The sequence below is a fragment of the Pollicipes pollicipes genome, unplaced genomic scaffold (assembly GCF_011947565.3).
Source record: "Pollicipes pollicipes isolate AB1234 unplaced genomic scaffold, Ppol_2.1 Scaffold_3321;HRSCAF=3900_pilon_pilon_pilon, whole genome shotgun sequence".
NCBI lineage: Eukaryota > Metazoa > Arthropoda > Thecostraca > Pollicipedomorpha > Pollicipedidae > Pollicipes > Pollicipes pollicipes.
The window spans coordinates 21,956-49,336 of record NW_023596267.1 but is presented as its reverse complement, the minus strand read 5'-3'; the positions used below and the strand labels follow the sequence as shown (position 1 = coordinate 49,336).

The following is a 27,381-nucleotide window of genomic DNA, read 5'->3' as shown; positions in this document are numbered from 1 at the left end:
CGGCGGTTTCGCGCAGCGCGGCGGCCGCTCTGGGCCGCCTGCCGTCGGGTTCGTCGGTCTCGCGCGCCGGCTGCCGTCCCCGGCGGTTTCGCGCAGCGCGGCGGCCGCTCCCGGCCGCCTGCCGCCGCGGCTCACTGTGACCGGCTGGGAAACGGCCCCCGAGACCGGCCTCGGGTCTTCGACGAGGAGGTCACGCCCCCGCTATCTTTGTCTCGCGGTACAGGTGAAACGGCACGTTTTTGTCTGTTCCGTCCGGAGCAAACGCAAGCAAGAGCTGAGAGTGATTCGTGTTGCCTTAAAATATCATTAAAAATGAATGCCATTCACATCAACATACGGAGTAGGCATAACGTGATGCACCGTACGAGCGTCCACTGTTCCGAAGCTTTCTTGGTACAATATCAAGTTGGAAAATGAGCTGACCCAGGTACTCCTATTTTCACACAATACAAGTCGGAGAAATGAGAACGGTCAGGTTCATTCAAGCATGTGCATCTGGGCATAATTGCTGATCGACATACATATCTAGGAAATAAAATAACACCAAACTTAGGTTTACCACTTCCATGCATCCTCCATGATATGCTCATGGACAGGATAGCACTGACCGTCGGGCGCCCCATGAGCTCCCCAATCTGTTTGATTCGAAATTGGGCCGAGTGGCAAATATGGCTGAGATAAGTTCGCTTGTGTAAAGGCTTCCGGATGGTCGGTACCCAAAAACGCGGCTGGGTGCCGCAGGTGATGAAGGGGTGGTACCAAGTCTGCAGCGCAGTGGGTTCAATTTAGCCAATATGAGGCCCGACTCCGGGATGATTTCAAACTGTTTTGGCGTCACAGGTGCTTGGCATGACATCCAGCATTTCCAAAAACATGTGCCATTTTTCACCTTTTTTACATGCCATTTCCAATGACATGTAACGTCATGTGACACGTTATTGGAAATGGCATGTAACATGGCGTGTGACATGTGTGTAACATGCAATGTAATGTTAACTTGACATACGTTATCTTGGTCAATGCTCATTTCTGCACCTGGATGGTAGTCCCAATAAAGCAACTTTTGGAAAAGCAGATTTATGCACCCGGTGTTAAGGAAAACATCAGAGGTGGGAGGATAAAAGGCGAGAAATTGCGAAACCAATCGGGGTGATACATTTTACATTCCGCCCCTAATTTGAATAATATAACAATAAGCCGCGAATACAACAAGCCATGATGATTGCTGAACAGGTTACATCTTACATCTAGAAGAATGTTCTCACGTTCTAATATGAGTGATGCATGCGAGAGCTCGAATATAAGGCGCACAAAACATAAGCCCCACCGGGGTCTGACCAACGCACAGCGCGTCAGATTCATACATATTTGTGAACGCCAATGTTGACCCCTTTCCCAAAACTGCGCGTGGGGAGCGCAAACAATATGCGCGCATCGTTAAACCCTCTTCTGATACCGGAAACCGGCGACGCAACCACGCGTATGACCCCACAGGCCATTTGTTGCTCCGCCGGCGCACCCGCCGACTGTCGCCCGCCGACAGTAATCGACGCTACGCCGGCGCACCTGCCGACTGTCGCCAGTCGACAGCAATCGACGCTACGCCGGCGCACCCGCCGACTGTCGCCCGCCGACAGTAATCGACGCTACGCCGGCGCACCTGCCGACTGTCGCCAGTCGACAGCAATCGACGCTACGCCGGCGCACCCGCCGACTGTCGCCTGTCGACAGCAATCGACGCTACGCCGGCGCACCCGCCGACTGTCGCCTGTCGACAGCAATCGACGCTACGCCGGCGCACCCGCCGACTGTCGCCTGTCGACAGCAATCGACGCTACGCCGGCGCACCCGCCGACTGTCGCCTGTCGACAGCAATCGACGCTACGCCGGCGCACCCGCCGACTGTCGCCTGTCGACAGCAATCGACGCTACGCCGGCGCACGTACTCAGGTCGCGTGATGTTGAAAGCCGGCCGCGATCGCTTCGATCGCACCAGTCCCGAGTATCCGAGTGCGGTAACGGCTGTTATGAGCTGCTGCTGTATCGGCCGGCGCCACGCCGAGCAGGAGAGTCCCATTTTCGTCTTGGAGACGCACGATCACCATGCGAGCACCTGATGTCCGACATCAGCCCACATCATCACATTGCGTCTGTGCAAGCTGCATACACACACAGTCCGATACCCCAGATCGCGATGTTCGGGCGCTCAGTGTTTGAGCTTCTACCGTCAAACACCGGGCGCAAGAAAACCGAAGGAGGTCCCCACTTCATCCTCGCAATGCGCGGCAATAACTTTCGCAACAACGGATTATCGACAGCTAACAACGTAGGTAAAAGTCACAATAAGCCGCACTAACATAGCCATATAGGCACGGAAACGCGGGGACGGGCGGTGTTTGTTCAGTTTTTGTTGCGTATGTGAGTCTTGCGTACACACAGACGCATATTTGCATAACGTGTACACAGACAAGGGACGGGAATGCTGGACTCGACCCGAGCGATGAAAACTCGCAATTATGCGGCATATCCAAAGTAGTGGCGGGCAGACAGGTCCGAAATAGACGAGTGAACGGGAGAGAAGGTGGCGTCACCACGGCATTCGACCGACGGTTCCTCGGCAGCACTTGTGACCGGCTGGTTGGGACTGGTCAGAAGCGTTTCTATTGCGCTGGCTGGCGCGCTGCAAGGCGTGTCGCTTTTTGTGAAACGGCATGACGCCGCGGACATCGCGGGCGAGCTGCGACGAACGCCTGCTCCCGGCCGGCAAGGTGGCGGTAGGCCAACACGCTGCCGGCGAGGAAAGATGTGGTGGCTTACCAACGGAAGGCTCGCAGAAATGTGGGGATCGGTCTCGCCTGTCGAAAAGGCCCATTACAGCGGTGATTACAGTCGCGGCAGCCCCAATTCCTGACCTCTGAACAAACAGCGACATATGATTGTAGTGCAGCGAGGAGTCAGCCAGTTGAATGACTACCATGGGCGAGGGTTAAAGGCAGGAAAACAGCCGAAGACCGAGCGGTATGATAAAGCCACGCTGAATTGGGTCCGTGGTTTGATTGCCTGAAGATTTCGCCAACTGTGAATGTTCAGAGTTCTCACCTACCCTCACCCCTCCCCCCAAGAAAAAAGAAGACAACAACAGTTAGATGACCGATTCTAAACTGTCCCTTGGAAGCGGCCGCCGCTGACGTACATCGGTGGATCAGACTGGCCCACTAGAGCTGGACTGCCGACTGCCCAGTACGGCCGCGCCGGTAAGGCTCGTGTCTCGCACGATGATCATGAAAAGGCTCTGGAGCCTTTATCTACAACCCAGTCTTGAGTGACGAGCCCCACATGGCAAGCAGACCGTCCTGCACCGCGGTTTGGTTCTGCGTGGGCCGTGTCGCCAAACACAATACGGCGGGGTTTATTTTCGTTAGTTATTGAGTTTTAAGGGCACGTCAACAACCTCGGTTATTTGCGCTCGGCAGGGCTTATTTTGAACACCGGCAATCGGCCCACCTTGTCGAAACCGGACTCCTGTTCGACATCAAGTCGCACAAGCCATGACGCTCGTCGAAGCGCTCGCATACGCCCCTGAAATCGCCTGATGCGGTTTTCTACAGGAGGCATCCTTACATAAACCTAAGATATTGTGATATCGCCGGATACTAGTGCAGAACGAGCAGTACGACGGCTGACAAAAGCTCACCCCCAGCGATTGCTACGGATTATTGCAATTTGGAGGAAACAATGTGGATTCCCCTCACCACGCGCTCAGGCTTGTTTTTCTCACTATTCTATGCCACCAAGTTTCCATTAACAGTTCTCCAAGCGTCGAACTTCAAGTCTCCAGGAGCTTCAAGAGCTTACAGCTGTTTGACTCAGCAAAAGACCTTAATGCGGACATACGCTTCCAGTTTTCGGGCCTGGTGATCTGATAAAAATGACTGACGAAGTAATATATACCTATAGCAGAATACATGCGAAAGTTGGGAAGCTACAGGGAAGCCTTCAGGCCTGTTCAATGGACTGCGGGTTTCGGGTTTGGTGCCAGCCACCCTCGAATGCTTCCAAGGCGACTATAATGATCCCCGTCACGCAAATGGAAAGTTCTACACCCTTTCAAGACAAAGCCTCTACGACATTCTCATTTTAGCCATTTCACCGTCTCTAGCTGGAGGCCCGCTACTGTTATCCGTCGCAGACACCCTCTAAATGCATGGTTTCTGAAATAACTAATTAGATCATCTTTGTTGGTCACAAAACACAGTTGTAAGTTTAAGCATGCGAGACAACTATGTCGCCCGCGAGCTGCACTTTTTCTTAAATTGCTATCTGACTTGACCCGAACTCCTGATTTTACGGAATCATAGAATGGATAAAATATGGCAGTCGCGTTTTGAAACCAAATCGGAATAAAACGGCGGCAATATACGGCAGTTAACACCAGCTCCACAACTATTTCTGGGCAACTTTTCCATTTCTATGGTGCAATTTCGATATTACATACAGTATTTCCAGGCAAAATTAATGAGGCAAACAAATGTGCGATTTCATTATGAAGCACTCCATCATGGCGGCCTCGGTCTCCATTATTGGCTTACAACTCTTTGGTTCGTATAGCTGTGTGCTCGTCATGCCTGCATATGCTGGAAAGTCCTTAAATTCGAGATGATTACATTTGTGAGAGGTGCGCCTGTGCGCCTGTTGCCTAGGTGTTTATATAATCCTGATCAGCTTCCAATACTCGTCGTCTACTTAAAAGCGATTGCCATCTTTGTGACAGGAATACAGAGTACTGCAAGACAAATCGTGTTCACAGGTGTGCGAGGCGCAGATGGTGTACTGCGGACGGTGCCACAACACCTGAATCTGCAGCGTATGCGGTGGGTAGGCCCGCGTGATGATGGCCCTAAAACCAAACGCGACGGTCTGACATGATGTAAAAGCAAATGTAAGCTACCGTTCATTGCATATGAATGTCATACTCTCGCTGAAAAAACATGTAACTGCTTCTATCAGCAATGTCTTTCATCCAACAGCGCTCACTTGAAAAGTAAATACTACGCGCAAGAAGACGCCGTCCCACGCCGTGGACATTATTTTGTGGTGTCCCGAAATGTCTCCTTCAACGAAATGCAGCCCCATCTGCAGATTCTGATAGAAATCGAGGACGAACCGCCAATGATCACAAATAGATACGTGGCAGGACAAGGTAGCATAATCGTGTACAACATAATATTTGTACCACATCATGTCACATCCTAACAACCATGAAATGGAAATAGCAGGGAACACATCAAGGGCTACAATGTTTGACAATCATCTGAGCAGCCTCCGATTTTACAAGAACTGAGGCGTAGCTTGTCCTGGACGGGTGTTCCATAGCAGAGCGAATTGTGACAGCGATCTACGGGTTCCTGATGCAGGACCACTCCCGTTCGGTCTCGATCGGTGACCGCCGTGCTGCGGCCAAAGCTACAGCAAGCGAGCGAGTGCGCAGCGAGTACACAGCGAGCCGGCCCCGGCTCGGGAGCGAGCCGATGCAGTACCGACGGACGTCAACAGCGCCGGGCCGGGGTACGGCGGCGCCGCCGCACGCCTCCGGTCGCCGCAGGTACGGCACCACCCGTCCACCTGTGCCCCGCCCGCCGCCGGCCGTGCGGCATTGTCGGCCCGCGCCACGCGCCAAGGAAGCCCGCCCAATTGGCTCCAGGTTTATGCGCCTTTGCGGTTACGGTGGGCCCATAAATCCTCCGAAATTGAACATTGCGGTAATACGGAGCGCACGACCGCGATAACAAAGTCAACAAGCCGGTAACATGAAAGAACAAAATACGGGTTTAACGTGCCACCGGGCTCCCAGCGTAATTGTGCGATATAACGGGCCTTTGCTACAACGGGCCTTCAACGGCCATCAAATGCTACTATCAAATTAGTTTACGACCAAAGACTTTCCATTCGATGAATAGCAACGATGGCTTAGGAATATACTGCCGAACGATGGTGACCAAGCATAGAACGGACTCTTTATTAAACAAACTGACTTCTTGCGCCGATCATTCCGTACTCCATGTATTATACAGGACATATGTCCGATCCTAACGACTCGGGAAGCCCCTGAAAAAACCCTTACACGCATTTCCTAGCACTTCACAATGGCTTCCAAACGAGACAGGTTCGGCGAGTATACGAGGTGGGTTACACAAACGAATATTAGTGCCCTTTCGTATAAATGCACGAGTCGTTGGTATAAACATCTGACTATTTCTTCGATAAAATAAGCGAAAACTATTTCGGGGCAAAAAATGCTGGTTAACTCAGTATTGTTTGGGGTTGCAAATGCCGGACGTGCGATCGCACAGGTCGCCTTCCGGTACGTCAGCCTAGACAATAAACAGGACAAAGTATTGGCTCCGTTAGTCCTCACTTTTGCGTCCTGCGCCTTCCATTAACTCCCCCTGCCCCAGATATTGTGCTACTCAAAGCTGCGCTCGAGCGCGTGTCCGAACACCTCGTCCAGGGGACCGCTAGCGGCTAGCGGCTCCCACTGTCCGACCAGCAGCGGCAGCTGGTCGGCGGGCCCTCTGACCCAGCTTCCCTGCGCACTCACCTCCCCGGCGCAGGTGATCAGGGCCGGCCGTGACGGCGCACGTCCGTCCGACATGAGTGCGACAGGCGCGGCTGTGTTTGACAAGCGAAAGCGTCATGCAGCCGCCGACAGGACAGCGGCACAAGTGCAAGGGCGGGGCACCGCGGCACGACCGCGGCGCGGCCCGCCGACAGTGGCATGTAGTACCCCAGAGAGTGTGTGAGTCGCTCCCGCCACCCAGCGCCGCCCGAGCCGCGCCCAGCGCTGCAGCTGCATACCCAGTCGTCCAGTCTGTCCTTTCTCTTTTCTTGCGCTTCTTCCAGAATCCTGGCGTCGAGGGCGCCGCTAGGGCCATGAGGGCGCGCGCGCCGGAGCGAGCCGCGGCCGCCGTCGCCGTCGCCGGCTCGCGCCAGCCGCCACGCGTCCCATGAGTCGCTGGGAGCCGGCGCCCAGTCGGCCGTCAGCATGGGGCGGCGGGGCGGCGCACACGCCACCGCCGCGACGGCCGCAGGGCGACACGCGTACTGCGACCCGCCCGGCGCCCGTCGGGCCGGCGACTATCGCGCCGACGGCAGCCGGCGTCCGCGGCGCGGCTCGGCCGCTATCGAGGGAGGTCAGGTCAGCGGCTATCGCCGCGGCGCCGGCGGCGGAGCGGGCCCGCCGGCCGCCATCGCCGCTCCGGCCGCCCGCCCTCCCTCCGGCCGGTCGCGTGGCCGGGCCCTGTCAGTCACGCCGAGCCGCCGTCGGCCGCCGCCGCGCCGCGGGGGGTGACCGAGTCACGGGGTTTTGGCGAGTCACCGTCGCCGGCGCGTCTGCCCACTCACGATATGTGCGCGGCCGCCGCCAGTGCGCGAGCCGCCGTCGCCGACGAAAAACTGGCCCGCCGGCCGCGCGCGCATCTGTCTGCAACACGTTCAACAGGCCGGCATGGCCGCGCAACAAAATGGCGTCGGCCGGGCGGCGCGGACCGGCCGACCAATGGGCGAGCGGGGCCGGCCGCTGGCGGCGGGGCCTGCGCGCGCCGCGGCGGCGGCGGCGGCGGCGGCGGCGGCGGCGGCGGCGACAGCGGCGGCGGCGCGGGGCCGACAGTCTGCCCCGGACCGGCCTTCGCGCGCAATGAGGGCTAATCAGGGCCGGCGGGGCCGTGTTTGCCGGCCAAGTGGCCCTCATCGGGCCGGCCGGGCCCACAACAGGCTGGAATGCGTGCAGCACGGCGCAGCCCCGGTCCACGGGAGGCCGGGAGAGCGGCGCGCTGACCGGGCGACGCCACAAAGGCCGCCCGCCGCCGGATCCCGGCTCTAATCGGACCTTCACGCCGCCTCACGTCCGTTCCGCGTCATTACCAGTGCCTACAATCCGCGCCACACCGACCAACGCGGCCTTTTTACATTAAAAGGCCATGAGGCGGACCGGAAGCGCTTCCTGCAATTCGCCGGCATTGCATAAGGCCCGGATGCCGGCGGCGAGTCCCACCTTCCCCTCCCCTCCGGGTACGCGCACCGGAGGGGACCCTCCGACCGTCTCTTCTTCTCACGCGCAAAGTGTACGGACACTGGCGCTGCAAAAAGGCCGACACAACACTTTTTGCACCGTTTCACCTCGGCGGAGAGAAACGAGGCACCATTAGTGCACTTCATTAATCATTCCTCCATTCTGTGCTTTAATAATGCATAAGGGTAATTACACGGGATTAAAAAGGCAAAGGCGAGAGGCTTTCAGCTTGCATAGGTGCAATCAAAGAGCGTTATGAGTATCCATCGGCCGAAGTATGTCCGTTTGCCGCCGGGATGTCTTCACGGTCGGGTCTGCGCCAGTCTGCAGACCGCAGTTCGCCAGTCTGCAGGCCACAACTCGCCACCCGTTGGGATGTCTCCACGGACCAGTCTTCGACAGTCTGCAGACCGCAGCTCGCCAGTCTGCAGTCCACACCTCACCAGTCTGCGGGCCACAGCTCGCCGCCCGGTGGGTTGCCTTCACGGACGGGTCTGCGCCAGTCAGCAGACCGCAGCTCCCCGCCCGGTGGGTTACCGAACTCGCCGTCCAAGGGAACAGGGACTTCGAAGAGGGCCGAGGGGGATTTGCAGCAGTAATTCCGGGCTGTTAAGATCATGTTCGACATACATGGCCATTGGCCTGAAGCAGAGGCGTAGCCAGGACGCCACCCAGGAGAGGGGCCAAATCGGAGCATAGGAGGCCCTTTCAGCCCAGGGCATCCACTTCGTAGCCATCGAGCCGTTTTTTATTCGTGGACCTTTTCAGGTCTCGTGTCCCATTTTGATCCCTATAGGATACGTTTTTCATGTCTTAGAAGTCCTTTGGGTGGCTTAAACGGCCAAAGAGTACTGAAGTCTTCTGACCCGGTGGCCTCCGCCACCACCAGACAGGTGGTGAAGGGGGGGGGGACATAGGTCCAGAGACCCCTTTGACTACGCCACTGTGCCTAACGTCAAAATCTTGACTGTCAGCACCCAAACGCCGATTACCCCGGCTTTCCAAAGGAAGGCACTGCTCCCAACTGGGGCTGATTCTGTGCGATGCGACACCCGAGCACCGGGCTGTGGCGCAGCCTGAGCTCCATAAGCACTGTGCGGTGCGGCGCCGCTTGCGCTGACGCCCGTAGCTACAGAACTCGAAGCACTATTACGTAACCAAGATGCACGTCAGCGTCGAGTACCCAGGCCTCCTGATCTGATCGCATGCGGCCGCCACGCCGGCAGTACACCACGGCCGTGTGCAGCCGATGGCGACGGGCCGCCGCCGCGCGCGAGCCGCCGCGGGAGGCGCCCAGCACCACGCCCCGTCCGAGAGCGTCGCTGAGCGGCGGGAGAGGGCGCCGTCTGAGGCCGGCGCCGCCTGATGCCGATCAAGCCGACACGCCGCGGGACGCTGCCGGGTCAACGGCTCGACGCGCGCAAAACCCACCGCATGCCTGTAATTTCAGCCCTTCAAAAGTGGCCATCGGCGTGGCGATCTGCCTTTTTGCAAGGAATTATTGAAAGCGTCCATTAGGCGCCGGTGGGCCGGCATTCTGGCGCAGATTGTATCGGCCGCAGCGCCGCGCCCTGATGAGGCCCGTCACAAAAATGGATCGGCCGCCTTTCAGGACACCCTTTAAATAATTGCGTCCGGCGTAAATGATGGCGGCGGCCAGCGGCGCGCCGTCTCGGCCGGCCGGGAGGGTGAGCGCGCTCGGAGCGTCGGCCGGGTGTGCAACGGCGGCCCCTGCACCCGGCGCCGGCCCGCTCCGGAGCGTCGCCCCCACACGGCCGCCGCCGCCCGCCGCTCGACAGATTTGTGGACGGCTATACATCGCGCCGTTTTGTCGCGGCGTACAAATCACCGCTCTGCAGCTCTAGGGAAGGCCGTCAGGCGACACGCGCTTTAGATGCGCTACTACCGCACCGGCTACCAACGCTGCTCACTTAATTCGCAGGAGCGCAGCGCCCGCCAGCAGGAATATTTTACGCGCTGAAAATAACGCGACATCGTTTATCACTTGTCAGACCTCGACGAGCTACGGCCATTTAAGGCATGTATAAGTCAGAGCCTTCGCTGCAGTTCGCAGCACGAAACATCTTCCGCGCGAGCAGAGCGCTTGAATCGCCCCCGGGCAACCCTTCACAGATGCTGGTGATTGAAGACGCCGCCAACAATGCGATGGTGTCAAGATCACCGGCGCCGGCAAGAAACAGCCAGACTCGGGCTAACAAAAGGCACGAATCGACGCTTCGAGTCCCGGCGGGCCGCACTATTCGAAAATGCGCTCGCGGGGAAACCCGAAGGCCGCCTCCATGGCGACAATGCTCAGCCGGCAAAAAAGGAACGGCTGCTTCGAGCGGCGGCCGCGGCGCGGCGCCACTAGCGTGCCGAATTTGTGCAATGAGCCGGACGGCAAACAGGGCCGCGCCGCGGCGCGGACGGCCCACTCCGACAATGGGCTAATAATGGCGGCGAATTACTGTAATGACGCTGGCGCCGCGGGCGCGGCCAAGGAGCGGCCCGCTGACGACGCGCATCCGCGGAAACTGGGGGAACGGCTCCGCGTCCCAGCGTTGCACGCTCCGCCACGCCGCGCTCACAGGCGGCTGGTCGCGGCACGAGACGGACGGCCGCGCTCCGGCGAAGGGAGAGACGGGGGCACGGCTGTCGGTCCGGCAGCCGGTCACCGGACCGCGCGGGACAGCCACCCGCAGATGGACGGCCCGAGGACATCCCGCCGAGAACACGGCCGACAACGAACGACCGGAGAGCCTCGGCAATTAGCGCGTACCACGCACGTCGTGCGTCGGCCCGGCAGCACCAAATACCGTGCATATCTAGCCTGGTCATACGAGCTGTTCACCCTCATAGAATTGCGTACATGCCATGTAAACTATAATTGCTCTGTAACATTGATATGATCCTAAAAACCTGTGAACTGCTCACATTCACCAGCTAACCGGGATCCAAATCAACTAGCTTGAAGGGACTACATGGAGCTGCAGAGCGCCGATGGGACTGCATGGAGTTGCAGAGCGCCGGCGGGACTGTGTGCAGCCGCAGAGCGCCGGCGGGACTGTGCGGAGCTGCAGAGCGCCGGTGGATTGTGTGGAGCTGCAGAGCGCCGGCGGGACTGTGCGGAGCTGCAGAGCGCCGGCGGGACTGTGTGCAGCCGCAGAGCGCCGGCGGGACTGTGCGGAGCTGCAGAGCGCCGGTGGGATTGTGTGGAGCTGCAGAGCGCCGGCGGGACTGTGTGCAGCCGCAGAGCGCCGGCGGGACTGTGCGGAGCTGCAGAGCGCCGGTGGGATTGTGTGGAGCTGCAGAGCGCCGGCGGGACTGTGTGCAGCTGTAGAGCGCCGGTGGGACTATGTGGAGCTGCGGAGCGCCGGCGAGACTGTGCGGAGCTGCAGAGAGCGCCAGAGCTACGGCAAGACCACCTGTTTAGGCAACTGAACGACAGAGACGCTGAAGAACGCGACAGCAGCTGCTAACGGTGACAATAAAGGCACTCAGATGCGCCGACCGCTGACGGTCATTCGTCAGCTGAATGGAATGCAAATTTCGAGCCTGAAAATGGCACTCCGAGAAAGATCCCGCCCACGAAGTGACCAACAAACTAGCTCAATCTTATGATTCCTCCACAGCGCGATAGCTGAGTTACCGGGGGATAGTTCATTGCACATGCACAGTTTCCCGTCAGATGCAGGATAAGATGCCGCCAGCCCACCCGACACGGCATCGAACGAATGCAGCTGCCCGTCAGACTCTGTGCCAGACGGCTGGGGCTGCCCGTGGGACGCTGCACCAGAAGGCTGGGGCTGTCCGTCGGTCGCTGCACCAGAGGGCTGGAGCTGCCCGTCGGACGCTGTGCCAGAGGGCTGGGGCTGCCTGTCGGTCGCTGTACCTGAGGGCTGGGGCTGCCCGTCGGTCGCTGTACCTGAGGGCTGGAGCTACCCGTCGGACGCTGTACCAGACAGCTGGGGCTGCCCGCTGGACGCTGTACCAGACGGCTGGGGCTGCCCGTCGGACGCTGCACCAGACGGCTGGGGCTGCCCGTCGGACGCTGTAGCAAGGCTGGGGCTGCCCGTCGGTCGCTGTATCTGAGGGCTGGGGCTGCCCGTCGGACGCTGCACCAGAGGGCTGGGGCTGCCTGTCGGACGTTGTACCAGAGGGCTGGGGCTGCCCAATGGACCAGACACTCGACAGTACGATACAGGACCAGGATCTGGCCGACAGAGACGAGTCGGCGAGCCGGCTTGCTGCGAGCGCTCCGGCTGATCAGCGTCCGCCGCCGTCGGATGTACGGACAACACAGCCGCCATACGCCGCCGGCGTCTGTACCGACACGCCCCGTACGCAGACGGCAGCGCTGCATACGGAAGGGGCGACTGGGATTTGCCGCTAATTGATGATCACAAATGCCGCTAATTAAACCATAGCGGCCCTCGCAGCGTTACCGCACTGGCGAAACACATGCGACGCACGAAGGGGAGGAGAGCTAATAGGCCGAGGGCACGGCAGCCGAGACGCCGCCGCTCCGGACCGGCACGCGCCTCCCCCGACTTCTCCTGTGGCGTGAAATGCCAGGCAAGTGCGTGCCGCACGACTGTGGCTTCACCAAGCATCACTCGGCTGGCCAGAGCAGCTCAAAACGCTGAATGGATGGTTATGTCCGGAGCACTGCCTGGAAAACAATGACTTGTGTTTCCTGAGAAGCCAATTACACTACCGCATATGAAGCGTTCGGTGGCAGGGCGACAAATTGCTCCTGAACTTTACCACAGCCCACGGCCGTCGCCCTGTCCCACTCCCCAATTCTCCATAACGAAAGCGACGGCCTTCTCCCAACGCGCCAGTAACGGCACGTACGAACAGCACAGTTTCGCACAAAGTTCTCTGCGTGTGCGGCGCCCGCACGGCGAATCTAACGGTGCCCGTTCAAAGGAGACAGTCCGGCAGGAGCGATGCGTGCGCGCGGCGCTGCAAATGCGCCATAAATCACACCGGAAAGCCACAATTTCATAATGTAGGTATAGGAATTCTGCACAATCACGATCACCGAGCCGTGGCGCAGCTACCGGAACTCCCGGGCGGCGACGGACGCAGAGTCCGCGCGGCGCCTCCGGAACACCTGGGCACACCGCGCCGGGCTGCCATGTCACCAGTCCGTAAATCTCCACGCGAACTTCCTGCACGCGTGGTGCCGTGTTTACGTCATTTCAATAATAGCCGGCGTCTGGGTGCCGTTTTGTACGGGTCACGGGCGGCGGCGGCGGCGGCGGCGGCGCGCCGGAGACGCGTCAGGCGCGGCGGCGCGGCGCGGGGGGCGCGCGGCGCCGGCGCCCGGTCACGGGCGGCCGGCCGCCGGCCGGAGGCGGACGGCGGGGGGCCGGCCGGCGCGGCGGCGGCGGCCGCGGCCGAGCGCAGCCTCCGTCCGCGGCGTGATCCTCGCCTAACGGGAGGTGAAACCGCGCGGCGACAAAAGACGCCGCGCCGCGGCAACACGGCGCGGACGCGGTTTCTCCGCGGCACAATCGGCGCCCGTCGCCGTAAACCGGGCCCATTATGACACGACACGACCCGATGTGAAAATGCCGCTCGTAAATTAATGATTCATCAAATCCGTGGCCGCGGGATCAACAGGCGCGTCTGGCCGCGCAAAGACGGCCGTTCATCCATCCATCACTGTCGCCAGCGTGCGCAGGTCCGCCGTGCGCGCGGCTCCACCGGCGGGTTCGCCGTGCGCGCGGCTCCACCGGCTCCACCGGCGGCGGTGGCGGCGGCAGCGACGCGACCCTGGTTGCACCGCGCTGCTTCCGTGATTGCCGCCATTCCGCCACTTCCACAAGCCATTAATTACGGCGCGGCGCGGGTGACGGTCAGCCGGCCGAGCCCCGATTATCGGCCGGACGGGCTGCAACAGTGCAGGCGGCGGTGATTTACGCGGCCACATCCATCAGCGATCGCGCTTCCGGGGCGGAGACGTGCCGGCGCCGGCGCCGCCGCCGCCGGAGCGAGGCCCGGTGACATGGGCTCCGGCCCGGCCGGCGGGCGACCCCCGCCGAACACGTCAACACAAACACCATTAGCAGGTGGCCGCCGAGTCAACAGCAGCCGTACGTGATTGATACGGCGGTCGGATCGGCAAATATTGAGCGCCGGCCACTCGGCCGCCGGTGTCCGGCAGAGTCAGGGTCCGGTTTGCCGGGTGCACCGCGACCTCGGCCGCGGTCGCGGCAGGCCCGCGGCGCGAGCGAGCGCGCCTCTTCCTCATCCCCGATCGAACAGCGGCCCCAAACAGCGCCGGCACACAGCGGACCGCCAGCCGACCAGCGCCGCGACGTCTCTCGGGAGACCGCAGCTATGTTTTCTCCCGAACGCCCGTGTGGAGTTGGGAGGCGGCGCCAGCCGTGACCAGCGCCAGTAAAGCACGCCCAACATTACGAGCGGGTAGCCCAGTAAAGCTTGGGAACGGCTCCCGCTTCCGGGGAGGGGAGGGCAGACGCCGGCAGCCTGGCAACACGGCGTGCGCCAGGACTACGGGGACCAGACACGCCATCAGGATCACCTCTTATTCCACCACCCGACCAACCGTCTGGCCCGCCTCGCCCGGACGCCCGCCCGCCGTGGCATTCTCTGCAGACGGCGCTGGCGTTGTGACAGGGTGGAGTCCTCTGCCCAGGCCTAGCCGCCCCGCTCTCCATGACGGCAGCGGCAGCGGCAGACTCCAGCGTGACCTCTGTGAGAGGCGCGCGTCCGGGCCCAGCCGCCCCGCTCTGCGTGGCGGCAGCGGCAGCGGCAGACTCCAGCATGACCTCTGTGAGGCGCGCGTCCGGGTGCGGCCGGCCGGGGCGGGGGCGCCGACGGACGGCCAGGCGTGGGCCGCCCGGCGGCCACTCGACGCCGCGTCGTGCGAAGCGGTCTGCCAAGAGGGCGCCGTGGGCCGCTGTGGGCGGCAGCGAAAACACTCGGCCAGCCGGCGCCCGGCCGCCCACCCGACCACAACCGGTCGCCTCTCGGGTGCCGCCAGTCCCAACAGCGCGCCAGATCCTCCGGTCTGAGGTGACCCCTCCGCGGCTCAGTGACGCTCAGCGAAGCTCCGCCCCGGCGGGGTCACCCACCAGAGGACAGGAATCTCGCCGGCATCGCGGACACTCGGCGCCTCATCCCGGGGCGACCGAGCGTCGCCAGGCGGACGGCGGCGCCGGCGCCGCGGGCGTGCGCGCCGCCGGCTGGAGCGGCGCCCGCCTGCAGGGCGCCGCGGCCGTAACGGGCGGCGCGTCCGAGCGCAGGACCGACCGCGTCGCCGCCCGACCCTGGCCGCGGCGAATGGGCGCCGTCGAGCATGACGCTTTGTTTGGGGCACTTGTCGCGCGAAAGTTCCGACAATTTTCCACATGTGTGAATAACGGCGACAGAGGAGCCGAAGAGGAGCGGAGCGGCGCGACGGGCGTCCGGCCGCCAGCCAGCCAGCCACCCGGCTGCAAGCGCGCTTGCGCGGCACAGCACATTATGGGACAGCGCGCATGCGCGGAGTAACGGACGACCAGCAACGCACAGCGCTCCGCTGCCAGCACATAACCACTACGTCAAGTGAGCTAATTGCCACCTGTAGTGAATTATGCTTATGAAGGGTGATATACGAGGAATACGACTCCCAACAGCACCGCAATGAGCACCCCCAGCAAATCCCATTACGGGCCAGCTATGAATATTCGCGATAGTTGGCTGTGAACAACGAACGTTCCCATATTGATGTATTTATAGAGCTCACGACATGGCAAAGCAGTCTTGGGCAACGTAACAGTTCCCTGCGCAAGTACAATGACCAGCAGGTGAACGCAACATGTGCGCGTTGGCGTCTGGTCGAGACTGCCACGCATCTGTTACATGCCCTGTACGTCAGGTCACACAGCGACGACCGCGGCGCCGAGACGGCTCTCAAATCAACACGACACGTACCCAGCTCTGTTGTGTCTGGTGACGGGGCTAATGACTGGGCCGTGAACCAGTTACCGAATCTGAACTCGATCAGAAACGAATGCATCAAATTCCAATGCGAACGACAGAGCATAGCTCGGAGAGCTTGGTCATGGACAACCAACTTAAAAACACCTCGTTCTGCCGGCACACCCGTACCGTCGCTGGTGCATTGACCAAATAAAAGATCCCAGTAGCACAGGGATTATGGCAGAGTTTTACTGTTGTGTCAACGTTAACCGTCGTTATCGCAAAACAACGTCATTAAAACACACTTCAGCAAAACCAACTCAACAAGTGACTGACGCCGCCGTTCACAGCAGGGTTCGCGGTGACGTGCCTCGCGCTCACTTTCTTAACGAAGAAAGATGGCTGGAAGGACTCCTTGCAACTTTCCGCCAAGCCAGTACTCTACCAATTCAAAATGCAATGACTCAAATGAAATGAAACACAGCGTATCTATGCACTGAGTTCCATGGCAGCGTCAAGTTTGCTCAGCTGATGAGAACACCGCAGACATGCGACAAAGAGGGCGTTTACAATGCGGCTGCAGACTGCTCAGAAGTTCGTCTGTCAGGAAAACACACGGACACACGGATAACCGGAAGAAGCAACCTCCCCCTTGAAGACAGCCTTTGCGGCGACAATACAGACTGCATTAATTTAGACGGAAACGCAACGGCAGCGTTGACATCTGAGCACCAAAGTTATTTTTCTCCCGGCTGATTCCAACGGGCACGTCACAGGCACGTAACACCACCGAACATTTAAGCCCTACCACACTTCCAAGACACGCATGTGCCACAGTTTCGACAGATATATGCTCCCCGGAAATATCTCAATCATTCGAGCCGGGGACATTAATATTTGAAAAAAATCCCCGTGACATCTTAACCATTCGAGCGGGGGACATTAAAATCTAGGAGTTCTAGACGACCCCACATATGCAATGCTCAGTCCGGAAACAATCGGGCCCAGACGCCTTCAAGCACACCACAAGTTCAACCGACACCCTGGTCTCCCTCTGGTGCGCTCCTGACGGCTTTTCTGGCACGGCACCCGAGGTAACTAACTTGACACGTACCACCGCCGGCAATGGGGGCTTCCGGAGAAAACGATTCGGGGTCAGAAATCATCATTATTACAACAACATCTGTAATCGCATTTTTGCGTGTTTTATTTTCCCGTACTCCATACCGCCTTTTCATAATTTCTCATCGGATCTCCCGTCACTTACTAGCGTGAGCCGCTGCCAAAAATGGGCCATAAACTGTGCTCATCGCACCACTTCCTTTTCCGGCAGCCGCACAGTCGGAAGCTAGTGGGTTGCGCCACAGCTGCAGGATAAAATGAGGAACACGCCGCGGACCACCCCAAATAAATCAATACCTGTACTCTTCATGGGGTGTGGCGCGCGACCCCAAGCAGTGCAGAATACCAGTTGCCGATCTGTACGCCGCGGACGCGTCCCCAGCCTGGCTCGAGGGGCCCAGCTATCGCCTCGTCAGACTCGCTCGGCACTTGTCGTTTTAGAGGAAAACGGCAAACCTCATGCCTCATGTAATGTCGAAGGCAATTCCAAAAGCAGAGACTGTCAAACTACGGAAAAAAGGGGCTACATGCTTATCGAGTGAAGCAGAACAACCGTTGCATTTTTGTATACCTTGTTTCCCAGAGCACAGGCATCTCCCGCTAGAAGGCAATAGTTACGCGGAAGCCCGTTGTCATTCACCAGAACGGAAGGTAAATAATGGAAGCCGCTGTACTTGCTTTCGGTGCAATCCAGAGATCGGCAACAGCAGAGCGATTCTGATCGACGATTTGTTCACTGTCCGTCGCCAACCGTGCACCCACGGGCATCCAACATTGGATACACCATCCGCCGCTGCGCTCAACAGCCTCCACTGTGCCACGAGACGGTGGCTCGGCACCGGTTCGAGCACCCAGCCTGTCGGTCTGTTGACGCCTCACACCAGGCAGCGCGACAGCGGCGGCCGGCGCCGGCTGGGCGGCGGGCCACCCGCCGCGGCTTCCGCACCACACAAGCGCGCTCGGACCCCGAGCCGCACGGCCGAGTGTAAATAGCCTTTGCGACTGGACGCGCCCGTGAGAACTGATGAACGGCCGATTGCATGCACGATGGCGCCCGCCCATGACGAATGACGCGGCGGCACGGCACGCCATCACACTTTCCCGATACACCGATGCCGCTAATGAACACATTCGCTGGACGCACGGCAGGGCCGCGTCCGGCGCCGGCTCGGCGGTCGTCGGCTTCGGCTCCCGTGAGAGCCGACACAATTGCTGAACATTCAGACCAGCCGAATGCAAAATAGCAGGCTTTCGCCGTCTCTTTACCGACAGGGGAATGTTCGCGGTGGGCTTATTTTTGCCTTTAATTTGGCGAGGCCAACGCCGACACAGGACGTGGGTCATCATTAATAAGCTTCACGATTAGCCTCATTGTGACGTGCAAGAATACGAGTGTAAATGAACACTAGCTGCCTGAAATGTTTTAACCTACGAGTTGTACCAGGAGGCATGTTACATTTTACAGCCGCTCCCAAATTACATTCGCTTCGCAAACGGTAACGCCCTGTCACTTGTTGCCAATATATCCCAACCACTTTGAGCATCGTCTTACACAACTGTGTCAACACATAGTCATACACGACAGACCCAGATTCACAATCAAATTCAGACCCCGACTCCCACCAAGAGCAGACACCCACATTTCGCATCACAGCATGTCTGCCACGGCCCCCAGTTGGCGCGCCGTGAGCCCTAGGTCAGCACGAGCTCGGCGGCGACCGGGGCGGTCACTGCCGACCGGCGGCAGGACAGGCCGGAGCCGTGCGCTCGGACGGCGCCCGCACGTCGTCGACGCCGCCCACCGCGCCGGCGCCGACGCTCCGCACCGGCCGACAGTGGCTGCCACGGCCGCCAGCGGCCGGGCGCGCTGCACCGCGCTCCTTAGGAAAGAGGCCGTCACACTGCACGGCGGCCTCCCGTGGGATCCAGCGAGCGGGACGGGCCGCCGTCGGCGGAAAACCCCGGCCGGCTGCGCCGCCGGCGGCGGGCCCCGCTCCGCTCTGCCCGCCTCTACAAACCGAGTGCGTCGGGATCCGCCGCCCGTCGGTCTGCGTCGGCGACGTCACGCCGCTGTCGCCACCGCCGCACCGCACAGCACTGCCGGCACCCCGAGCCGCCGCCACCAGCGCACTGCGCACGCACCGGCTCCACGCGCCGCGCGCTACCGTGGCGCGGCCGGCGCTCGACGCCAACTGCGGCCGTCAACACGTGCGGCCGCCGGCGGCGCCCGGCCGGCTCGCAGACCCCGCCCGCCGCGCCGCCGCCGCCCGCCGCACCACCACTAAGCCGGCATAACTCGGCTGTGTCGTTTGTAATTATTTGCGGTGGCCGTAATGGGCCCGCCTCATGCAACCGCCCGATGATAATATGTAACTAAACAGCAATTACCGGGTATCCATCAATGTGGCCGACTTTGCAAATGCTTTCGCGACAAGCCATGCGTACGTCGGCGAGCGACGGCGCGGCGCGGCGTTCCCAGCGCGGTCCGCGCGGCGGTCGACGCCACACGAGAGCCCGGCACAGCTGCGCCCCTTGCAACGGCGACCCCGCCCAGCCATCGGGGCCCATCCGCCGCCGCCTCCCCACCCACCGGATGCCCGTGATTGATATACTGGCGGTGATGCCGTGCAGCGGGCGGACTCGCCGACCGCGCCGACGGTCCGCCGTCAGACCAGCACCGACGGCGGCTCGGCGGCCCACCTGGACGCCCGGAGCCGGCGCACGCGGGATGTGCACCAGCACATGGGGCGAAACCGACCCTGAACACGGCGGCGCGGCGTGGCGCGGCGACAGTGGGGTTTTCCCGGCCGCGGTGGGCGCGCACGCGCCGGCACCGCCGGCCGGCGAGACCAGCCCACTTTCAGGCGCCGGTGGCGTCGGCCCGCGGCACGCCACCGCTCTGCAGGCCCGGCTGGTCGGGCCACGGCACACGCCAGCGGCGCCCCGGTAGCCGAGCGGCGCGCGGCCCGGCCCGCCCCACCTGGAGGACAGCGGCGGCGGAGTGGCCGCAGCACTCGGACCGCCGGCACGCTCGGTGCTGGTCACGTGCTGACGCTGATGCTGACCCGAGCCACTGAGCTCGGTGCGGGGCCGGGTGGGGCCGAGAAGCGGGAGGCAGTGAGCGGCGCGCCCGCCCTGCCGCCGGCGCCCCATGCCGCGGCGCCCGGTCCAGCCGCCGACCGGCCGCTCCGCAGGCTACTCGTGTCCCGCCGGCGCCGTGATAAATGCGCCGAGGCCATTCACAGACGTATTATTAATATCCCGTCAGTGTGCATCGGATAGAAATGTTGCAAAAAACTACGGCGCGCAACAGCCCCGGAGCGGCGCCCTATAATTAGCGGTGCTTGTATAGATATGTGTAGATTTGTCATACGGCAGACGGCGGGGTCACCTTTTCAGGCTGATAATAAGGTACAATCGGGAGCAAGGGCAATGGCCTGTAGGTCCCCTGGGGCCACGGGGCGCGTCGTTTATAACCGGACGTAAATACATGCAAGGGGAACTGGGGGCGGGTAACAGCCGGACCCGTGCCGGCGCAGCAATCGCACCGAGCTTCCCACGCGACCACCGACCGCAGCGCCGCCCACCGGCGACCGCCGACACTAAAGTCAAGCTCAGTCGCCTCAATGGATTTGGTGGCAAATGCGTACAGAGTGGCGGAGAGAGCGCGAGAGGGGACGAGGTGCCGACAGGGGGAGGGGAGACGGCGCTTCCAACACACCCTTGCCAATCGTGTTCTGATCCTAACATTTCGTCGTCATGTATCTCAAATACTGGAGCAGCCCCGCACCTCTTGTAACAAATCGCCTCGTCGCGATGTGACTAAGATCACGCGAATCCGTTAGTATAACCTTCATAACGCCTTCTTATTGCTCTTAAATGTACCTAGACGACGTAAAATATGACACAGCATCGAAGGCGTCGTTTCCGTATACACGCATTGCAGCCGGTGGGCTCATTAAGCATTACTGGCCGAGAGCAGCCCGAGTATCCTCGGTCGGGTGCTAAGGATGTCACCCACAATATAAATAAATCAATACACAAAACCAGAGAAGTGGCATGTTGCTATCAACACGATGACTCGCTCAAATAATGCATTTATTGTGCTGCAACTGCACCCCCCGAAATGCGCAGTACTATCATAGACGCGTCGAAGTTTAAGTTAGCAGTTGAGCTAACACTTCACAACCGATCTGACTCCCTCAGCAAGCCACCTTGCGGAGCGATTAATGGCATCTTGAACTAAAGCACCTAATGTAGTCTGTCGGCCGCCGACGGCCATCAGATAGTGGGGCGGCCCGGGCCAAATCGGGCGGAACACTGGTATCCCACGCCACTCACGGGCCGCCTTACCAGTCCGGTCAGCCTCCAAGCCTCGTCGCTGAGGGTCAGCCAACGGTGCCCGACGCCTCACAACATCCTCCATGACGCCTGGCGCCGGCGTCCCACTCCCCTCAGCGGCCGTCCGACGGCGAGACAGTCAGCGGGAGACGACACTGCGACTCGCAGCCAATAGAACACTGCGTCCGAAGAATGTCCGACACCCGCGGTATGCACGGGAAGTAGACACGTGGACTGCTCCTGCCGTGCCAGACTTATGTCCGCGCGTCCCACGGGAGCCACTGCTCCGCAGAACTCCTACTTTATTTTCGTGGTTATGTTGTTCGGTCTCCAGGCCCACTGTGCACTCGCCCAGCACGCTTTCCCAAATTAAGATTACATAAGATCAATTCAGCCTTACCCAATGATATGTGCATGACTCCTATGAAATGACATGGGGTAAAATGTTTGTCCACGGCAGCTTCTAAGTTACTACAGGCGTTCGAAGTGAGCATTGTCAGGATCCGAGCCCATAACAAGCGGAGCTTGTTGCTGCAGTCCCTGTTGTCCTCCCGGTCTATGACTGCCCAAGGATGCAAAGTACGTCCAACCAGGTGGAGACTACCGCAGGACCCGGGCCAGGCGCCCTTGTCACGAAAATAAGACATGTCTGGCGAAAACCATATGACATTTCTCCATCCAAGACGCTTACAACCTCGCGTGACAGTACGCCGCCCGAGCTACTGTACGACTGGCTCGCGATCATGCATGACAGAAAAACACCACCGGCTCTGCCAGTGCCTGACGCTGCACCTTCATCAGTGACCACAGCGACAACTGTGTTTATTTTCACGTCTTCGCAATCAGTTTCCGTGGTACGCTTACATCACATATCCAATGCATGACTTAAATAATCAGACAGCGGCCACTCCTCGCCCCGACTTGCCCTCAGTTCCCCCAGATGCGAAGAATAATTAACCAGATACGGGAGGGACTTGTCATCGCTTTGCCGATATTGCCAGAAGAGTGCAACGTCGTCATGCGTGATCAAACTGCCAATTCACGGCTGCGCTGTACTTTTCTCGCTCCCTGACCCTCCTCCCACCATCCGGCGTCAATGACACGTCGCGGGGAACACCCCGTGCACACATGTTAACACGCCGCTAATTTAGCATCTGCTCCGCCGCTTTGCATTCGGGTAAGTCGTGCCAGCTCCTCACCGTTGTATTTGAGTGGCCTCCTAGGCTTAATGGCTTTCGGTCAACAACTGCTGAGCACACGGATGCCCGACAGTACGTACACAGGCGCGGACTTCGCCCCGCAGACTACCGTGCCAGGCGCGGAGCTGCACAGCACTGTGCATGAGGCTGGACCGTGCGACCCGCCCTAATGCTGGCGCGCGACAACGACCCTCAGTCTCGTCGCCAGTACCTCCGTTAATGATTCCCATTCGCGATAGACAGACCGTCCACGCGTCCGACCGCGCTGCCTCCGACAACGCCGCAGGGCACCTAGCATCCGGCGGGCGTCGGCTGCCGGCGGCGGCAGCGTCGGCCGCGGCCGGCCCGGTGTTCGTGTGCGGCCGCGGCCGAGCCGTGCAGTCGCCGGCCGCCGCCGCCGTGCAGTGCAGTCGAGCGGCGCGCGGCCGCTCTCAGCCGTCCGCGAAAACGGGCCACTTCACACGGGACGGCCGGACGCTGCCGCAGGACCGCACCGCGGGCACCGAGCGACCCTGCCTCCCCCCACCGAGACACAGGGCACCGATCGCACGCGCTGCAGCAGCGGGGGTCACCGGCGGTCGGGGACGACGGCCGTGGACATGGCGGGGCCCGACGCCGTCGATGCGGTGCGGTGGGCGAACGCGAGCTTGAGCGCGAGGAAGGACGTCGCGCAGCAACTGGACGGGAGTGAGGAGCATTACAGTCAGGCGCCACCCGCGCACGGCCGGTCGACCGACGCGGCCACCGCCTCTCCGCCGTCGTCCCAGCCAGCGAGCCTCCTCCGAGCGTCTTTCACCTTTCAATGTCGCTCACAGGCGACGACGAGAAGCATTTATGCAAATGCGCAGCGCAGCATAAGGGCAAACACAGGCGGCGAGTCAACAGAGGCGGCGGGCAGAGTCAACACTCGGCGGCGGCCGGGCGGCCCTCGACGCCGCGGCCGGCCCCGACCCGGCGCGGCGCCGTGCCCGTCTCCGGGACGGCCGGCCGGCCCATCAGCATGCAAATACGCCGGCCGTACGGCCCGACACGTCCGGCGGCGCGCGGCGGCGCTGACGCGGCGACCCAACACCCACGGCCTGGCTCCAGCGCCGGCGACAGATCACCGCCGCCGCCCGGAGCGGGGGCGGCCTGGCCGCAGCTCGAGCCGGCGCTGCTGGGGCAGGTGCGCCACGGCCGCAGCTCGGGCCGCCGCTGCTGGGGCAGGCGCGCCACGGCCGCAGCTCGAGTCGACCCTGCTGGGGAAGACGCGACACGGCCGCAGCTCGAGCCGACGCTGCCGGGGAAGACACGCCACGGCCGAACCGGACGCGGCACTCACCGGGGAGATGCAACGAACCTAGACATCAGGTCGGCATCCTCCTCCCCTCCCGGAGAGGAGCCCAGTGAAGAGGCTGGTATATGGCGCCCAGCCCCGCGAGAGGTAAGACAGCCGAAGCCGACCTCTGGGCGATCGGCCGGCGTCCCCGACCCGGCGGGGCAAATCACCGCGCCACGACCGGCGTCGAGGATCACACCCTCGGCGGAGATACGGAGCCCATCCGCAGACGGCACGGTCCTCTTCCAGACAGCGCCCGACACCTGGCTCGCACGCGGAGACGCCGACGCCGCGACGTGCCATGTTCGCCTGACCGGGCCGCCGCCGGGCCCGGCTTGTCGTCAGGCGGCAGCGGCAGCGGCAGGCCAGCCGTCCGTGGGACCGCAGGGCCGTTACCAGGCGGGCGGGGTCCAGCCGGCCGGGGGCCTTGCAGCGCATGGCCCGGTCAGGCTCCCCAGGCGGTCACCACCGTCTATTATTTTTAGTTATATTATAATATGAATATCTAAATTATTTATTACTCTGCTTAGTCGCGGTAACGATCACAAGCGGCCGGCGGCGAATTACAGGTAGCGCGAGGGCGGCGCGCAAACATTTAATCAGCATATTTCACACTTTCCCGGTTTACAGTTGGAAACGGTCGCAGCGGCGGGCGAGTTTCACGCCTTTAGTTCCGCTTGGAATGGCCGCGGCACCGTACGGCAACCGCAGCATTGGTCAGTTGCGGCCAGGGCGCACGGCCCGGCGCCGGTAACGAGCGCCGGCGGCCGACGTGCCGGCTTGTCGTAGGTAATCTCCGCGCCCGCCGGCTGGAGACGGCAGCGCTGCCCGCGCCGCCGCCACCGGCGACAAGGCCGCCGCGCCGGCCAGAACGGCGCCGCACTCACCGCGCTGACGAGGCAGGCCTGCTGACGACGACCTGGAGTCGGCGGCGCACTTACCTGGCGGGCCGGAACGGCCCCTTCCCGAGGAGGGCGGCGGCGGTGCGAGGGGAGCAGCGAGCATGCAATGTCGGCAGGGGCCGTGGAGAGAGAGAGAGGGAGAGAGAGAGAGAGGGGGGCGGGGGAGGGGTGAGAGACGAGTGGCCCGCTGGTTTATCCCTTGCCCACGGGCCGGACGCGGGGGTTTGAAGTGCGAGCTCGGCGGCGGTGCGCGCGCGCCCGCTCGACGCCCGTTGGCAGCATGGGGCTGATTGTTTGTGTCAACACTGCAGCCGCGTTGTAAAGTGCCGCCAGAATACGGGGAAACCCAGGCCATTTAAACGCTACCCGCTAGAAAAAAGCCCGACGGACCCAGCCCGGGGTCCCAGCTCCCGCTACCCCGGACCACAGCAGACAACTTGACGTGATGGGAGCGGGCCACCAGCTGGCAGCCACCCGTCACGGAAGTGCCGGGCAGGAGAGCGCACCAGCCAGTCCCCAGCCCACCTGTCCCGACCCCACTCAATTACGCTCAAGTATCCGTTCCCAAAACACAAACAGAGCACGGCCGTCGGCTGACATTTCCCCAAATTGAAACGGCCCCAAGTGGCGCCACTTCCCAGGCATTATGGAGGGCCGTGCGGCCGGCGCCAGGCCGGCTCCGGGCGGCGGGGCGCCGGTCGCGACCCGAGGCGCCGGCCGCGCCTCGTGACGGCACGCTTCCGCCGGCCGAGCGGCGTCGCCCGGAGCGTGAGGCGCCGCGGTCCGTCCCACCGGCGCCCGGCGACGGCTCAGCCGTCCGGCCACTGCGACCGGGCGCCGACTGCACGTCCCGGCAGCAGGCCGCCGCCAGCCGCCAGCAGCAGCCTCCCCTCCCCACCGGCGCCCAGCGACGGCTCAGGTGTCCGGCCACTGCGCCCGGGCGCCGACTGCACGTCCCGGCAGCAGGCTGCCGCCAGCCGCCAGCAGCAGCCTCCCCTCCCCACCGGCGCCCGGCGACGGCTCAGCCGTCCGGCCACTGCGCCCGGGCGCCGACTGCACGTCCCGGCAGCAGGCTGCCACCAGCCGCCAGCAGCAGCGTCCCCTCCCCACCGGCGTCCAGCGCGGGTGGGACGACGCCCACCCCCGGACGACGCGCGTCTCTCTCTTTCTCTCTCCCTCTCTCTCTCTCTCTCTCTCTGGCCGGGATGGGGCTGGTGCGGCACCGTACCTGCATGGAGGCCGGAGGGCGCTGGGCCGTCTGAATCATTTCATCGAGCAGACCGAGCTCGGTGTCGCCCGACTCCGACTCGGCCGAGCTGCCCTGGCCCGAGTCGTCCCCGGACGGGTGACGGGCGGCCGCGACCTGACCACGGCACACGCACACACACGGCGTCAACACGCGGTCCTCGTCTGCAGCTGAGAGCAGCGGCACAGGCGGACAGGAGAGGAGGCTCACAGGCGGACATGGCGGAGCGGCGACACAGCGTCTTATCGGACTGACCAGTGACCGGTCCGCAAATCCCAATTGTCACAGCTTAGACAAAAGCTATGTGCCGCTCATGGGCAGCTCGGCACATCAGTCACCACTGCTGCTAAACACAACACACAAGAGCGCGGATCTTGGAGGCGGAAGTCGTCAGTGCAACACACGCAATCTTTGAGCAGTGGTCGACGGCACCCCAGTAACCTATCAGGTGTGATCTAGCGACAAGCATGTTAACCGCGCGAGGCACAAGAGCCACCACAACGTCAGTGCTCTGGCTACAGGATGGTCGGTGTCTCTCCCATCCCCCTCCCCCTCACACACACCCAGCAGCTACTCCCGCCCTGCCAGTGCGGCGGTTCTTCCCGCCGATCCCACCTTGTCGGCGCAGTGGTGCGGCCGGCGGCGGCGGCCGGCTCCGGGCGCTCCGCCGGCGGCCGGCGGCTCCCGCGCCGCGCCCGACTCCGGCTCCGGCTCCTCGGGCGACGCCCGCGGCACCGTCTCCCCTGCGGACGAGGCAGCGGCGTCACGGCGGGCACACACGCGCGCGCGGCCATCTCATTCAGGCGCCGACAATGAGGGGCGGCGGCGCGGCGGCGGCAGCGCCACCTACCCCACGTCATCGCGCGACCGCCGGTCAGCCGCCCGCCACCATTAGACGGCACAACTATTTCTGTTAATTCATCTGCGCCCATCAAAACGCCGTATCACGTACGTAGTAAACAAAACTACGACGCCGGCGAAATATGAGCGATAAGGTCAAGGCAGGCCGGCAATGAGTCGGAAGAATGCCTGTTTCGCCGGTCATGCAGGCCACACGTCCGAGACTGCACGTCAGGCCGCCGCGGCCGCCGCGGCCGCGCGCGCGCGTGTGTGTGTCTGTCTGTTTCTGTGTCTGTGTGTGTATGTGTGTGTGTACAGTGTGATGCGGTGCTGGGGAGGGGAGGGCGTGACGCCGAGGTGGACCGCCGGGCCCAGACCGGGGGCACCATCGAGGCGACGGCCGGCGC

At 61.9% G+C, this 27,381-nt stretch overlaps 1 protein-coding gene across 1 annotated transcript in view; it reads right to left on the bottom strand.

The window, feature by feature from the left end:
- The window catches only part of LOC119091159 (segmentation protein cap'n'collar), a 47,142-nt gene extending 20,348 nt beyond the window's left edge, over positions 1-26,794 (bottom strand). Inside the window, exons 1-2 of the mRNA XM_037213819.1 lie at positions 26,750-26,794; positions 26,117-26,251 (exon numbers count right to left, since the gene is read on the bottom strand). Coding sequence (XP_037069714.1) covers positions 26,117-26,155 — 39 coding nt within the window. The 5' untranslated portion in view covers positions 26,156-26,251; positions 26,750-26,794. The remainder of the gene's footprint in view (positions 1-26,116; positions 26,252-26,749) is intronic.
- Between the last annotated feature and the right edge of the window lie 587 nt (positions 26,795-27,381).